General features: G+C 42.5%; 1 protein-coding gene across 5 annotated transcripts in view; it reads left to right on the forward strand.

Annotated features, from left to right (window-relative positions):
• LOC132825811 (astrotactin-2-like) overlaps positions 1-16,264 on the forward strand; it is a 1,607,744-nt gene that overhangs the window by 551,762 nt on the left and 1,039,718 nt on the right. Inside the window, exon 9 of one of the 5 annotated variants that reach the window (XM_060841304.1) lies at positions 4,154-4,164. The exons of the other annotated variants lie outside the window; for them this stretch is intronic. Coding sequence (XP_060697287.1) covers positions 4,154-4,164 — 11 coding nt within the window. The remainder of the gene's footprint in view (positions 1-4,153; positions 4,165-16,264) is intronic. 5 annotated transcript variants of the gene reach the window in all.

Below are 16,264 nucleotides of genomic sequence, written 5' to 3' on the forward strand. Positions count from 1 at the left end.
TCTCTGGTTTAAATAAACTTGCACAAGCCTGTCATGTGACCATGCTGACTAACTATGTTGAAGTTTGGCAATGTCCCGATGTAAAATCATGACCAATTTTCACGTGATATTGAGAATCTTTCCATGGAATTAAGGCTGAGGATGTTGGTGCTGCTGAAGATTCTACTGAATGCATGCTCACTTGACTACCTGTTTTCAAAGTGAAGCCACAAAGGCTGCAGTTATGGTCCAGGATTTTGCTCTGCAACAGAAAAAACAAGAAAAAAGACATTTGACTGTGTTGGCATGGCTGACTGAGTCACACTTACCTGAAGACTGCTTGCAAAGCAGAAAAAGATTACTGAACTTTTCCACAGCTAGTTCCCAACATGCTTCTCACTGTGCAAGGTCATGCAAATGTAAGGTCTGAGTGAATTGAGAAACAAATATATTTTTCACCTAAAATTTCAGCAAAGAACTGTGGATGTTGGTGATTTAAACATAAACAGAAATTGCTGGAGAAACTCAACAGGTCTGGCAGCATCTGTGGAGAGAAAAAAGAGTAAAATTTCAAGCCTAGTGAAGACTTCAGAAGAAGGGTCACTGGACTCCAAACATTAACTCTGTTTTGTCTCCACAGATGTTGCCAGACCTGCTGAGTTTCTCCAACAATTTCTGTTTTTGTTTGCTACATTTTTCTCATGCTTACTGTATCTTCATGTTTTTTGACATGGAGCACAGCGATGGACTATGTCAGGGCTATCTTGAACATGAATAAGCAGGAATCAGAGGCGGATTTTGGCTTATTGCAATTTGACTCTGTGTGGCTTTACTGTAATATTATAGACCAAAAAAGCAATCTATTGATCTGAGCAAAAAAAAAAGAAAAAGTGAACACTGGATATCTGACAAAAAAAAACAGCAAATGCTGAAAATGTTCAACAACTCAGGTGTCCTCTGTGGAGAGAAAATGTGAGTTAACATTTTGGGTTGGTGACAATTGAACTTGTTGAATTGGAATACCGAACTAATTTGAGACTTTTGTCACCAAAGAGAAATGGCTAAGGCCTGACCAAATAGAGGCTCTTTAAATTTCAAAGGAATTCTAGACATTTCAGAAGAAGTTTTTAGTTTTGGAGGTTGTAAACCAGAGATCACCATAAGATAGTCATTCTTAAATCCAATTAAAATTTCTGGAGTGCTTTCTTTATGAGCAGAATTGCTGGGATGTGGAAGTTGCTACCATGCTGATTGGTTAAGATATCGAGTGCAGTTGCTGTATAAGTATATGAGGGAGAAAGTAATAGATATGCTGAGAAGATTAGATAATGAAGAATTGAGAAGACTGATATGGATCATAAACATCAACATCGACTCGTCGTATTGAATGACATGTTGTTTTGCAGTAAATTCTGCAAATGTAATGAGGTAATTACTATGTTGCAAACCTGGTCTTCCAGAAGTTTAAATAAAAATTAAAACATACAGCTAGATTGAGTTTCCATCACCGAAAGGGCAAAATAATAAACAGGTCGGTTAATTGAATCTGATACAAACATTTTGAATGTGCTAATGGCTAAGAGTGTAAAGAAAAAATGGCTGTCTGAACTGGTAAGTAAAGTAAATTAAGTAAAATTAGTAAAATTTAGAAAATTATGATGTGTAAATAAGTGTATATGTATCTAGGGGAGAAGCTGGAAAGAACGTGAGGAACATTGATAAGTAGCTGTTTTTCAGTTGCTATTTTTGGACTGTTATAAAATTACTGCAGATTGTGTAGTTAGTCTAACTCCCAGTGCTGCTGACATTTTTGTTAGGAGCCTAAGGCTTGGGTATCAAAAGGGCCATCAGTGAGATGTGTGTTTGGGAATACCATCTGCAGTAAAATTAGAATTGGGGCCTAGATCTACACTGGATGCACTCCAAAAGACCCATTTAGATAGTCCTAGGAATTCCCAGGCCTCTGTGGTGGAGGCTTGGTGTAGTGTGTTTATTCTCTTTTATCTTCTTTGTTGCATCTGACAATTGAAAAGTCTCCATAAGCAACAAAGAGGAAAATCTTTGCTGTATAAAGATTTGAAAGGTTTAATCTCTGGGACAGTGTGAGGAAACCTCCCACTATGATATCGGATCTTATAACAGAGAGGAGCATCATGGCTTCTACAAAGTTAGTCATTCTTCTGTAAATTTATGTAATATGTAATGGAGTTATCATTTGAACCTATTGATGACTCGGTAATCCGTCCTAGCTAGACCAACCAAACATACAAGAATCCTTTCTTGCATATAAATATACACTATCTTTTTAAATGTATTGTACGGACAGAATTTTCCCATCTGTGAAGTGATGTGAATAATGGTGAGAAAGATGTACAAATACAGTAAGATTGAAAAATAAACCTGATTCTTAACATCAAGAAAATGCTCTTGAATTTCCCCTTGTGACTTAAACTGCAGTTTCCAGATTTCATCATTCAGTGGAGACTACCTTATTTCTAAATATTTTCATTTTAACAAAATCCCAACTCAATTTATTTATACATCATTTCAAGTTCTCCTTTCCACCGCTGAAAAACCAAACCCTGCAAATTTGTGAATCAGAGCAGGTCCCTGGTGGTTGTAGTTCCATAAATGCTTACCCTGGTCATTGTGCTGATGCTTCCTCTGAACAACATCCCTGCATGCTTCCTATTCCTTGACCCAAACAAATCGACATTGACAAATCACCGGTCTCCACACATCATTATGGCTGCTCTCAGACACCTCACCAACCCTTCAGTTGATGGCCAGGGATTTTTTAGATTAGATTTGATTACTTACAGTATGGAAACAGGCTGGTTCTTTAGGTGAATCGGCTTTGAGTGCATGGGCAGATTGGTATCTCAGGAATCTGCACAGGATCCTGAGACATTGAAGCATCTTATGGCTTTTAGCTTGCTTCTTTTCTGCTCACACACTTTAGCACTCACTCACTTTAGCTGCAGCCTCAGTGTACTGACTTAAAGGCTGCCAACCTCTGTGTGGGCTGCATTGTTTTCTTACCATAGTTACAAGCCTCTATCAGTTGCATTGCTTTTTAATCAGTGGAAGAGGCAGGCGACTTGTGAGGAGCACTAGGCAATCTATCACTTGGATTAGTGGCTGGCATGTCACTGTGATGATGCACTGTTATATCAAAGTCATACCTACTGCAGGGTATGGACATGGTCAGTCAGGAACTTGGTGCTATTCAATTCCAGGGATCCATGTCCTGACAGTGTGATGTTTGGGCTGTGGTCAGCCATGCAGATCAAATGAAAACAGTCATAGAATTCCAAGTAGATCAGAGAAGATGGTGACATTTACCCTAGTGGTATAGATGATTGTTCTTCTTTCTACACTGCTGGACATCTCTACTCACTCAGGGCTGAAAATGTGTTGCTGGTTAAAGCACAGCAGGTTAGGCAGCATCCAAGGAACAGGAAATTCGACGTTTCGGGCCAGAGCCCTTCATCAGGAATGAGGAGAGGGTGCCAGGCAGGCTAAGATAAAAGGTAGGGAGGAGGGACTTGGGGGAGGGGCGATGGAGATGCGATTGGTGGAAGGAGGTCAAGGTGAGAGTGATAGGCCGGAGTGGGGTGGGGGCGGAGAGGTCAGGAAGAGGATTGCAGGTTAGGAGGGCGATGCTGAGTTCAAGGGAATCGACTGAGACAAGGTGGGGGGAGGGGAAATGAGGAAACTGGAGAAATCCGAGTTCATCATCCCTTGTTGCTGGAGGGTTCCCAGGCAGAAGATGAGGCGCTCTTCCTCCAACCGTCGTGTTGTTATGTTCTGGCGATGGAGGAGTCCAAGGACCTGCATGTCTTCGGTGGAGTGGGAGGGAGAGTTAAAGTGTTGAGCCACGGGGTGGTTGGGTTGGTTGGTTCGGGCGTCCCAGAGGTGTTCCCTGAAGCATCCTGCAAGTAGGCGGCCTGTCTCTCCAATATAGAGGAGGCCACATCGGGTGCAGCGGATGCAATAGATGATGTGAGTGGAGGTGCAGGTGAATTTGTTGCGGATATGGAAGGATCCCTTGGGGCCTTGGAGAGAAGTAAGGGAGGAGGTGTGGGCGCAAGTTTTGCATTTCCTACAGTTGCAGGGGAAGGTTCCGGGAGTGGAGGTTGGGTTGGTGGGGGATATGGACCTGACGAGGGAGTCACGAAGGGAGTGGTCTTTGCGGAACGCTCATAGGGGAGGAGAGGGAAATATATCCCTGGTGGTGGGGTCAGTTTGGAGTTGGCGGAAATGACGGCGGATGATGCGCTGTATACGGAGGTTGGTGGGGTGGTAGGTGAGAATCAGTGGGGTTCTGTCTTGGTGGCGGTTGGAGGGGCAGGGCTCAAGGGCGGAGGAGCGGGAAGTGGAGGAGATGCGGTGGAGGGCATCGTCGATCACGTCAGGGGGGGATCTGCGGTCCTTGAAGAAGGAGGCCATCTGGGCTGTACGGTATTGGAACTGGTCCTCCTGGGAGCAGATGCGGCGGAGACGAAGGAATTGGGATTATGGGATAGAGTTTTTTTAGGGGGCAGGGTGGGAGGAGGTGTAGTCCAGGTAGCTGTGGGAGTCAGTCGGTTTATTGTAGATGTCTGTGTTGAGTCGGTCGCCCGAGATAGAAATGGAAAGGTCTAGGAAGGGGAGGGAGGAGTCCGAGACAGTCCAGGTGAATTTGAGGTCAGGATGGAAGGTGTTGGTAAAGTTGATGAACTGTTCAACCTCCTCGTGGGAGCACGAGGCAGCACCAATACAGTCATCGATGTAGCGGAGGAAAAGGTGGGGGGTGGTGCAGTGTAGTTACGAAAGATGGACTGTTCCACATATCCTACAAAGAGACAGGCATAGCTGGGGCCCATGCGGGTGCCCATGGCAACTCCTTTAGTTTGGAGGAAGTGGGAGGATTGGAAAGAGAAGTTATTCAGGGTGAGGACCAGTTCAGTCAGTCGCAGGAGGGTGTCAGTGGAAGGGTACTGGTTGGTGCGGCGGGAAAGGAAGAAGCGGAGGGCTTTGAGTCCTTCGTGATGGGGGATGGAGGTGTACAGGGACTGGATGTCCATCGTGAAGATAAGGCGTTGGGGACCGGGGAAGCGAAAATCATGGAGGAGATGGAGGGCGTGGGTGGTGTCCCGAACGTAGGTGGAGAGTTCTTGGACTAAAGGGGACAGAACCGTGTTGAGGTACGCGGAGATGAGTTCGGTGGGGCAGGAGCAGGCTGACACAATGGGTCGGCCGGGGCAGTCAGGTTTGTGGATTTTGGGCAGGAGGTAGAAACGGGCGGTGCGGGGTTGTGGGACTATGACGTTGGAGGCGGTGGATGGGAGATCCCCTGAGGTGATGAGGTTATGGATGGTCTGGGAGATGATGGTTTGGTGGTGGGAGGTGGGGTCATGGTCAAGGGGGCAATAGGAGGAGGCGTCCGCGAGCTGGCATTTGGCCTCAGCGGTATAAAGGTCGGTGCGCCAAACTACTACCGCGCCTCCCTTGTCTGCCAGTTTGATGGTGAGGTTGAAGTTGGAGCGGAGGGAGTGGAGGGCTGCACGTTCTGAGGGTGAGAGGTTGGACCCCACCACCAGGGATGTATTTCCCTCTCCTCCCCTATGAGCGTTCCGCAAAGACCACTCCCTTCGTGACTCCCTCGTCAGGTCCACATCCCCCACCAACCCAACCTCCACTCCCGGAACCTTCCCCTGCAACTGTAGGAAATGCAAAACTTGCGCCCACACCTCCTCCCTTACTTCTCTCCAAGGCCCCAAGGGATCCTTCCATATCCGCCACAAATTCACCTGCACCTCCACTCACATCATCTATTGCATCCGCTGCACCCGATGTGGCCTCCTCTATATTGGGGAGACAGGCCGCCTACTTGCAGAACGCTTCAGGGAACACCTCTGGGACGCCCGAACCAACCAACCCAACCACCCCGTGGCTCAACACTTTAACTCTCTCTCCCACTCCACCAAAGACATGCAGGTCCTTGGACTCCTCCATCGCCAGAACATAACAACACGACGGTTGGAGGAAGAGCGCCTCATCTTCCGCCTGGGAACCCTCCAGCCACAAGGGATGAACTTGGATTTCTCCAGTTTCCTCATTTCCCCTCCCCCCACCTTGTCTCAGTCGATTCCCTTGAACTCAGCATCGCCCTCCTAACCTGCAATCCTCTTCCTGACCTCTCCGCCCCACCCCACTCCGGCCTATCACCCTCAACTTGACCTCCTTCCACCAATCACATCTCCATCGCCCGTCCCCCAAGTCCCTCCTCCCTACCTTTTATCTTAGTCTGCCTGGCACCCTCTCCTCATTCCTGATGAAGGGCTCTGGCCCGAAACATCGAATTTCCTGTTCCTTGGATGCTGCCTAACCTGCTGTGCTTTAACCAGCAACACATTTTCAGCTCTGATCTCCAGCATCTGCAGACCTCACTTTTTACTCTACTCACTCAGGACCCAGTACCGACCCAGGTAGCAATTTCACTCAGCCTTATGGGTGAAATGCCCATGGAACTGGACAAACTTGGAATTTTGCTAAAATATGAAAAGATTCGACTCTCTGCAGTGTTTCTCCCACTCCCATTGTTGGTCTTCTAATTTCAAATCTATTTTTATTCTGCATGTGACCATTGTGGTGTCGTCTTGAAAAGCGCAAGAAATATATTGCTGCAAGATTTAAATTCCCTTTGATTTTCTCTGAGATTTAAAACCATTGTTTGTTTCTGCTTAAGAGCTCCGTCCTTGAAGTTTTATTTTGCTTTGTCATGAACACTGTGTCCGATGAAATAATATTCCACCGTGATTGCAGCTGTGGCCCCACTTACAAAGCTGTAAATTGCTTTTGTGCAGATCACTAGAAATTCTGAGAGTGGAGACTAACAGCCTCTTCAGCGTACTAAATGGATAATAAATTAAGTCTTTGACTCAGGACTGTTTTCCACGGTGTCTATGGAAGTGCAGATAAAAAGAGGTATTTACTATCTCAGGCACCATCAACCTGACCTTCCCACTTTGAATGTAGAGGTGTGCTTATAATTGTAGCTTGCTCTCCCAGCATTTGTACTTTTAAGGTCATGTTGAGTGAACGATAACTAAACCAGGGTCAAGAAATACACTTTTGAGCTAGTTTTTCAACAATGCATTGACATTGGCAGTTCATTTCACCTGAAACTGTAAATGACGCTGCTATTCAAATGCCACCTATTTCTTGTTGCTGGTATGCAAACATACATGCTCATTTCCTCAAGAAAAGGCATCTTACGGAATCAGAGAATGTTACAGCTCAGAACGAGGCCATTCTGTACAGCGGGTCTATACTTGCATCTTGCCCTAAATGAGCTTCCAAATCTAATTGCAACCTTGCTGCTTACTCCCTGTATTTTTGGAAGACCAATAACATTAAATGAGCCATTTGCCTTTGAAGTGTGTTTGCAGTCTCGACTCCCAAAACAGTTTTTGGTTCTGAATTGTATATTTTTAATGTTGTTGTTGTAAAAATATTTTTTTCCCAAAGATTACTCTTTCTGCTTGCAGTCATTTTAAATTTATGCTCTTCATCTTGACCAATCATAACCTATCACTGGCAATCATCATTTCATCTCATTTAAATATTTTCAGCGAATTTGATTTCATTGATAAGGGCATCACGAGCTAGGTCAGCATTTATTGCCGATCTCTAATTACCCAGAGGGCATTTAAGAGTTAACCACATTGCTGTGGATCACATGTGGGCTCGACCAGCTAGGGATGGCAGTTTCCTTTCCTGAAGGATATTAGTGAGCTAGGTTGTCTTTTCCAACAGTTGACAATGGATTCATGATCAACATTATCTAGTTTTTCAGCAATGGGATATAAATTTAAGGGGACATAAATTTAAGGTGAACGGTGGAAGGTATAGGGGGGATGTCAGGGGTAGGTTCTTTACCCAGAGAGTGGTGGGGGCATGGAATGCGCTGCGTGTGGGAGTGGCAGAGTCAGAATCATTGGTGACCTTTAAGCGAAAATTGGATAGGTACATGGATAGGTGCTTAATCCAGGATAAATGTTTGGCACAACATCGTGGGCTGAAGGGCCTTTTCTGTGCTGTATTGTTCTATGTTCTATATTCTATTAAACTCTTACTTCTAGATTTGTGTTGAATTTAAATTCCACCATCTGCCATGGCAGGATTCAAACCCAGGTATTTGTACATTAGATTAGATTACTTACAGTGTGGAAACAGGCCCTTCGGCCCAACAAGTCCACACCGACCCACCGAAGCGCAACCCACCCATACCCCTACATTTACCCCTTACCTAACACTACGGGCAATTTAGCATGGCCAATTCACCTGACCCGCACATCTTTGGACTGTGGGAGGAAACCGGAGCACCCGGAGGAAACCCACGCAGACACGGGGAGAACGTGCAAACTCCACACAGTCAGTCGCCTGAGGTGGGAATTGAACCCAGGTCCCTGGCGCTGTGAGGCAGCAGTGCTAACCACTGTACCACCGTGCCGCCATTAGCTGAGTCTTAACGACAGTACCAAAGACAACGCCTCCATTATCAAGCTACCATAATTCTGTGGGGTAGAAAATTCTAGGAATAAATGTCTTTGCATTTCAATTTTTAAGAAGTGAAACAGAACAGCAGAATACTGTCTTCTAATTTGAAACACTTACTAAGTGAAAACATATTCTCTACACTACCAGTATCAGAATCTTATATGTTTCAATAAGAATCATTCTTCTAAACTCCATGAATAATCTGGTGAATTATGCTCCATCTTTTATATATTTCTCATAATACAATCAACTGAAGCTTAACATAAAGTATTTTATCGGTTCAGTGTCAACTCCTTGCTTAACATATTCTCTGCCTCTAAACATCGATGAAATTGTGCACTTTTCTTTGGAAAGTTGAACTTAAAACAATTTTATCATTTGAACCATGTCTTATTTGGCGATTTATTTAAAACTCTTAAGTTAAGCTTGTACTCTGCAATAAAAAATCAGAGATACTGAAGTGTAAACGACCCTTTTTTTGTACTGAATAATCTGTTTTTCATCTTCATCTAAATAAGATTGTGCTGTGTCCATGTTAAACCTGCATTTTTCCAAGCATTTGTCTGTGATTGTCTGAAGCCAACATAGCAGGTCTATGAACAATGTGCTTGTGCCCAACTTGCAGAGAACTGGCGCAGAACAGGTTGATAGGGCATGATTGATATCTTCCATTTTCCTTTATGGCAAAAATTTACTCCTTGAGGAAAATGAACCATTTTCAGTAAATACAAGTAGTTTTTGCTAAAAGGCACTTACTTCAGCGATTGTCAATTTCACTGATCCATCGAGCACGCATTTCTCTGCAGCATGAGCTTTGTAACTGTCCGTAATGCTGGCCATTACAAAACAGATTTTCACAATGTTTTCAGTTCTTTCTCCCCTGCTGCCTTCATCTTTTTCTACATAGCACTGTCCAGCCATTGTTATTCATCAGTCTGTTATCAGTTTGGACACTGGATGTTGTGTGCACGAGTAACCCAGATTGATTCTTTTGTTGTTTCTTGCCCCTAATATTTTCTTTCAGAAAAGTAGCTCTGCTTGCTCACAGTGCACTGTGCCGTGCAATGGAGCCATGATAATTTATTTACTTGGAGAAACATGAAATTAGATTTTAGCTCTGGGCCAGCTTCAGGCAGGCAGCAGGAGAGGTGACTTACAACTCACACCCAATTTCCTGTGAAGATGCTGGACTACTTTAAATAACTGTGGTGAGCTGCCTCACTGTTTCAGATGCTCCAACATGCTGTGCTGATTGAGGAGGTGGGAATGCATTGCAAAGCTTGGTCTAGAAACATTTTCCTGGGAGGTGGAGAAAAGGCAATGGTGAAAGAGATAGCTGGGCCAGCAGCCCTTCCTGACTTGACAGCATTGTCTATAGCTTTCAATTTTAGTTTTCCTCTCAGAGTAGTTTATAGTGGTTACTTTGCTGACTATTGCTTAGATCCTGCTGCCAGGAATGAGCAAGTGCAGTGAAAGGGCAGTTTGCACACAAGAAGATCAAAGCTGCATCAGGAATTTTCTACCACTGTAAATTTCATGTCACAAATCATAATCCATCTAAATGATGTCAGCTTTGCTGCCAAAGCCCCAAATGAAAATGGTGGTGGCCATACTGGGAGCAAGGATGGGGAAGACTGTGGTGATTAACCTGTATACCCCTGTTACTGTCCTGTTGCCACTGGACAGATGTCATTCAGGTCAACTTTTAAAGTTGCAAATTTTTGTCCTATCATTCCATGAGTGTCTTTAGTCAGCATGTAATGAAACACAAAGATTTCCAATGTAAAGTGAGGTTTACAAACCTGATTTTCTTGACAAAATAACATGAATGATTCTGAAATTTCCATCATTTCTAATGAAATTTTGGAGACTGGACTTGCTGCAATTGGCATTCCTGATGAAGGGCGTATGACTGAAATGTTGATTCTCCTGCACCTCGGATCCTGCCTGACCTGCTGTGCTTTTTCAGCACCACCATTTTAGACCATGCCAAGGTCTCAAGGAATGTGCAGGACACACAAGATGGCAAGTTCCCTCTTTCTGGGCTACCTTAAAGGGACCACCTGGGTATGAATCTTCCACCAATTTGGAATCATTATCATTTGGATAAACAATTACATGTTGCACACTCACTGTTTTTGAATATTAGTGCTGTCTAATGATCAGGACCATTTTGCTCAAAGCCAGCTATATCATGATTGCACTTTCAAATTGTAACATCATCTCCTTTTTAATTTTGCAAACAAATGAAAGTGTGATATTATCTGATAACTCTTCTTCAGTTTTCTTCAGTCACGGGTACTTGGTACATCAGTATACTCATTCTCCCAGTATTTAGATTATGATCATACAGTTTGCCTGAGGCAAGTCAAAATGTTTGAGGGCCTGACAGGAAACATTTGCCTGTTGCTACTTTGAATGAAACAATTCTGATGCTTGGATTCTGTTTGGATCTTTGATCTTACATTCTTAAATGTCTTTATTATTTGTCAATGTCTCAAAACTTAGTTATGCAGCTTTGTATTTAACCAGAGACAACTGGAGACTCCTAAATGTACTCCCTTTCCTGTTGTATGCTCCAGTTACCAGAATGCAACTGACAGTCTGTGGGAATGAGGCAGTGCTGGAATAATTTATATTTCATCAGTACACTTGTGAACAGCTTTGTGCTGTAAGTAACTGCAAGCGGTACACTTGTACAGTTTTCCAGATTCAATCCTGACAAGTTAAACCCATTCAATCTTAAATGAAACAAAGGGTTCACTTAATTTAAAAACCAAAAGAATTGTAGCTGCAGTAGAAAAGCTCAGCAGGTCTGGCAGTATCTGTGCAGAGAAATCAAAGCTAATGTTTCGGATCCAGTGACCCTTCCTCAGAACTGAGCTTTTCCAGCAACTTCTGTTTTTGGTTCACTTGTTTTGATTTGCTTTATCTATTACATAGGAAATTATATGATGATTTCTGCATTACTTTCACATGGAGCAACAAAGCAAGAAGTTGGAGGTTAAGGTGAGAATCCTTAATTTTCAGGTTTTTGTGAGCCCTAATAAAGAAGCCATTGCATTAAATCACGCTAGTGATCTTTTCCCCTATTCATTTCATGATATGGATTTTTTCCTCCCTTTCTTTTATGAGCTTCATTAAACATTCCTGCAAACTTCTTTGTACAATACCAATTGTGGAGTATAACATGATATAGCATGCCGTGATTTCTACTCACTAAATATTTTGTCCTACCACTGTTAAATAGAGAGTTTATTATTAATAAAGTCAACACTGAAATTGCACGAAATCTACATATAATGTTTAATATTTAAGAAGCCACTTCATTCTGTAACCAGAGCCAGATAGGCCCATAATTTCGATTAATTTGACAGTGAGCCAGTCTCCTGTGTGATTTACACCTTTAAGCCATTTCAGTTTTTGGAGCATCAGAGAGAGTGGCAGCTACCAATGTGCAAGTGACAGGTAGCCTCTTAGACTCATTTGAGGCCCCATTAAAATCATTCTCCAAATGCTGTCTGGACTTTTCCAGCTGGTGTGTCAGATTTGCACTGACATCAAAATATTGTCGAAGGACAGAGTCACAATGGTAGAGTGGAGGCAGAAGGCCAGCTCTCCACTTACCCTGGAACCCTGGTCCACTGCACCTACTATTACAGGACAGAAACAAAGTCAATGTTTCAGGACGGCAATCTGTATTCATTCTGATTCTCTCTGCACAAAGGCTGCTAGGCTCTGGACATTTAACATTTTGTGGGAAAGTATGAGGTTATGCTCTTCAGTAGGAAAAATAGAGGCATAGAATACTACTGTGGAAAGGCTTTGAAATCTGAAAGACAAAAGACCTTGGGAGTCCTAGTTCATGATTCTGTTAACATGCAGGGTCAATTAGCAGTTAGGAAGGCAAATGCAATGTTAGCATTCATTTAAAGAGGATTAGAATACAATAGCAGAGATGTACTGCTGTAAAAGATTCTGATCAGATTGCATTTGAAATATTGTGAATAGCTTTGGACCCCATATCTAAGCAAGATTGGACTGGCCTTAGAGGAAGTCCAGAGATGAAGAGCTGGTTGTATAAGAAGTAATTGAGGACTCTGGGTCTGTACTTCATGGAGTCTAGCAGGATGAAGGGGGAATCTTATTGAATTTTACAGAATACCAAGATATCTGGATAGAAGAGAATTGGAGAGATATTTCCACAAGTGGGAGAGATGGCAATTTGAGTATGGTGAGCAGATTTGGACCTGTATTGAAGGAAGGATCTGCTGGTCTTGGAGGAAGTCCTCAGGACGTTTACAAGAATGATCCCAGGGATGAAGGTTTTATCATATGAGGAGTGGGTAAGGATTGCGAGCCTTTAATCAATGGAGTTTAGAAAGATGAGGGGGACCTCATTGAAACTTTCAGAGTTCTGAGAGTTCTGAATAGAAGGGACATGGAGAAGATATTTCCATTAGTAGAGAGACTAGGGCCTGAGGATACAACCTCAAAGTGAAGGGATGAACCATTTAGAACTGAAATAAGCAGGAATTTCTTCAGCCAGAGGGTGGTGCATCTGTGGAACTCATTGTCACAGATGACTGCGGAGGCCAAGTAATTGAATGTATTTAAGAAAGAGACAGATAAGCTCTTCTTAAGTGAGTAGATCAAAGGCAGAATGTAGAAGAATGAGGTTGAGAAACAAATCAGCCATGATCAAATGGTGAATTAAATTCGATGGACTGAATGGCCTCATTCCGCTCCTTATGGTCTTGTGGCCCAATATTTTCTGTTTCTATGAAGCAAACAATAGCCCATTTTGCCAGCCCTCCAAAAAGTATTCATATTTCTTTCAAGTCTCTTGTTCCCATTCTCCAAGAAATCCATAAGTGGCTGCGCGAAGTCTGATTTAGTACATATTAATCATGAATTTCTTAAAGAAGTCGAGCAACAAAGAAAATATAGACAACTTACCAAGCAAAGAAAATCAAGGTCAAAGCAATAAGTTTGTTTAAATTTGTAATTCATTTTAAAAATGCAATAAAATATGTCAAGATGGTAAAACCTTCCTTGCCTCTTTGCTCAAGCAGAGTGCTGAAGAGATTAGGATCAGTCACCAGGAAAAGGGAGGAAGTCTGAGCCAAGAGAAAAAAAATAGGTTTAACTAGATCCTTGCCTCTGGTGACACATTCCAAACTGACTTCTACAGAATTGATGTGAAAGTAAGGCTGGGAAGCAGGCTGCCTTTCCCCCTCTGTTGTCCTTGTGTGTGGATACCATTTGGGGACAGAGTCATCGTGCACGTACGGTCCACTCCTCATCTCAGGGTTCGCTCCTCCTCTTTTTTAAAATCTTTTTCTCTCTCTAACTGTCTCACTAACACTCTCACTATCTCTTGCTCTCTCTCTACCCTGTCAAACACTCTCCCTCTCTCTTCACGTCCGTTTTCATAATGCACGGTGTTCATATTCAAAATAGCAGTGATTATTCATGGAGTTTTCTGCCAATCTAGATGGGTTACATGCTGACATGCACATTGGCCAGTTATTTAGCGGCTGTCACCCTAGAGGCACGAGCCCTGTAGTTTAAGTTCATCTGCAGAACTTTCTCCTGAGTCTCCTCCACAATTTTTCAGCAATTCTTCAATTCCTCTACCTCCATTCAGTTACCAGAAATAACTTCCTGGTTATGCTTTCATCGGGACAATCCCATGTGCTGTTGCGTAATTCCTCCACAATCTCTCTCTATACTGCAGAGTAATGACTCTTAAACCTCTTTGGACACATCCTTGACCAACACTCAGTTCCTTTCCACATGTGAAAACTTGCATTGTCTCATCATCACACTGTTTAGGCAGGCCATTTATCAAGTCATGTTAGAATTTTATAGGTTTCTGTGAAATCCCTCATTCTTACAAACTCCCAGTGAATATAAACTTAACCGATTTGACTCTCATCATACATCTGCAATCACAGGAATGACAAAGTTAAGGGGTAATCTGATGGAAGTGTTAAAGATACTAACAGGAAATGACAGGGATGATAAAAATAAACTATTCCCACTGGTTAGGATTTCTGAAACGAGGACCATAGTCTGAAAAATAGGGCTGGACCATTGAGGAGAGATGTTAGAAAGCACTTCTATTGAAAAAAGGTGGTAGATGCTTGAAACTCCACTTCACAAACAGCAGTAGATGTTGGAAAAGTTTAAATCTGAGATCAATATTTTTTTCTTAAGTAAAGGTATTGAGAGGTAAGAGCCAAATGCAAGTGTCTGGAGTTATGCCACAGATCAGCCATGATCTAATTCAATGGTGGAACAGGCTTGAGGGACTGAATGGCCTACTCCTGTTCCTTTTATTCAGTCCGGTAAACTTTTACTACACTCCCTCTATGGGAAGAAGATCCTTCATCTGAAGGCCTTAATGGCTCACCCAGTGAAACATTGTCTTGATGTCAAAGGCTGTCACAGCCTCTCTTAATTTCAACTCTTTAGTCCATACTTAGAGCTAATGAAGTCAGGAGCTAAATATTTAAAATATTTTTGAACCGCAACAATGGGGAATGATAGCCATTGTCGACTTAGTTAGTGACTATTAAAACAGGTTAACATAATGGAGAAAGGCAGTGGGCTTGCCAATTAATTGAAGGTGGGCTTGATGCATATTGTGCACAAAATAGATAGAACTCGCAACTGTTATCAAATGATGCTCACTTGAAGAGATTTTCAACCCTTGTTGCAGGATAAAATAATGAAGTAAATATTTTAAGAGACAATAATGGATCAGATCAATTAGCTGCTCAGATTTTGAACTTTGTAATTGACCTTCAGAAGGATTAAATAAAAGTGCAGTAACCTGCGAACCGGCTGTTTTAAGGCCAAGTGTCTAATTCTAAATATTGACCGATTGAAATTGTGAATACTCAGATAAATACCAAAAGTGATGAAAGGAGTCTCATGACTCTTGCCCTTGGATGTGTTTCTCCACTTCACTGTATCTTGATTGAATTATTCAATTAGCAATTCAGCAGCTGCTGGTGAATTTATTCTTATCTCTCAATTGAAAGTTTGCACATTCTCCCCGTGTCTGCATGGGTTTCCTCCGGGTGCTCCGGTTTCCTCCCACAGTCCAAAGATGTGCGGTTTAGTTTAATTGGCCATGCTAAATTGCCCATATTGTTAAGTGCATTAGTCAGGGTGAAGGTAGGAGAATGGGTCTGGGTGGTTGCTCTTTGGAGGGTCGGTGTGGACTTGTTGGGCCGAAGGGCCTAATTCCACACCGTAGGGAATCTAATCTAATTGAGGAGAGATTAAGTTACTTATGATAACAGTTCTTAACCTTGGTCATTTCTAAAACTTGTGTTTTTCAGAATTGTTGAAGGATTAGTTTATTCTGATGAGAAAAAGGTTGTTTGAGAAAAGGCAGGTTTTATTATTCATATGTACTGTCGTTAGATGTAAAACATTTACAACCATTAGTATAACACACAGATGGTTGAAAAAAGGAGGTAAGTTGTCATTGATGTACAAAACAAATAAGAGGTAATTAACTATGCAAAGCATTAGTCTGTCCTCACTTTTAATGCTATGTATGATGCTGGCGGATAGAAGCAATTAGGTTTATAGATGGCATTGACTAACTGAACACTGAAAAAGCTTCAAGAACTAAAAATGCATGCATTGGATAAAAGGTAAATGAAACAGAACCTTATGTTGATATTTAAGAACTTTTAATTTGAATACATAAACTAAA

Source organism: Hemiscyllium ocellatum, chromosome 21, assembly GCF_020745735.1.
Source record: "Hemiscyllium ocellatum isolate sHemOce1 chromosome 21, sHemOce1.pat.X.cur, whole genome shotgun sequence".
Lineage (NCBI taxonomy): Eukaryota > Metazoa > Chordata > Chondrichthyes > Orectolobiformes > Hemiscylliidae > Hemiscyllium > Hemiscyllium ocellatum.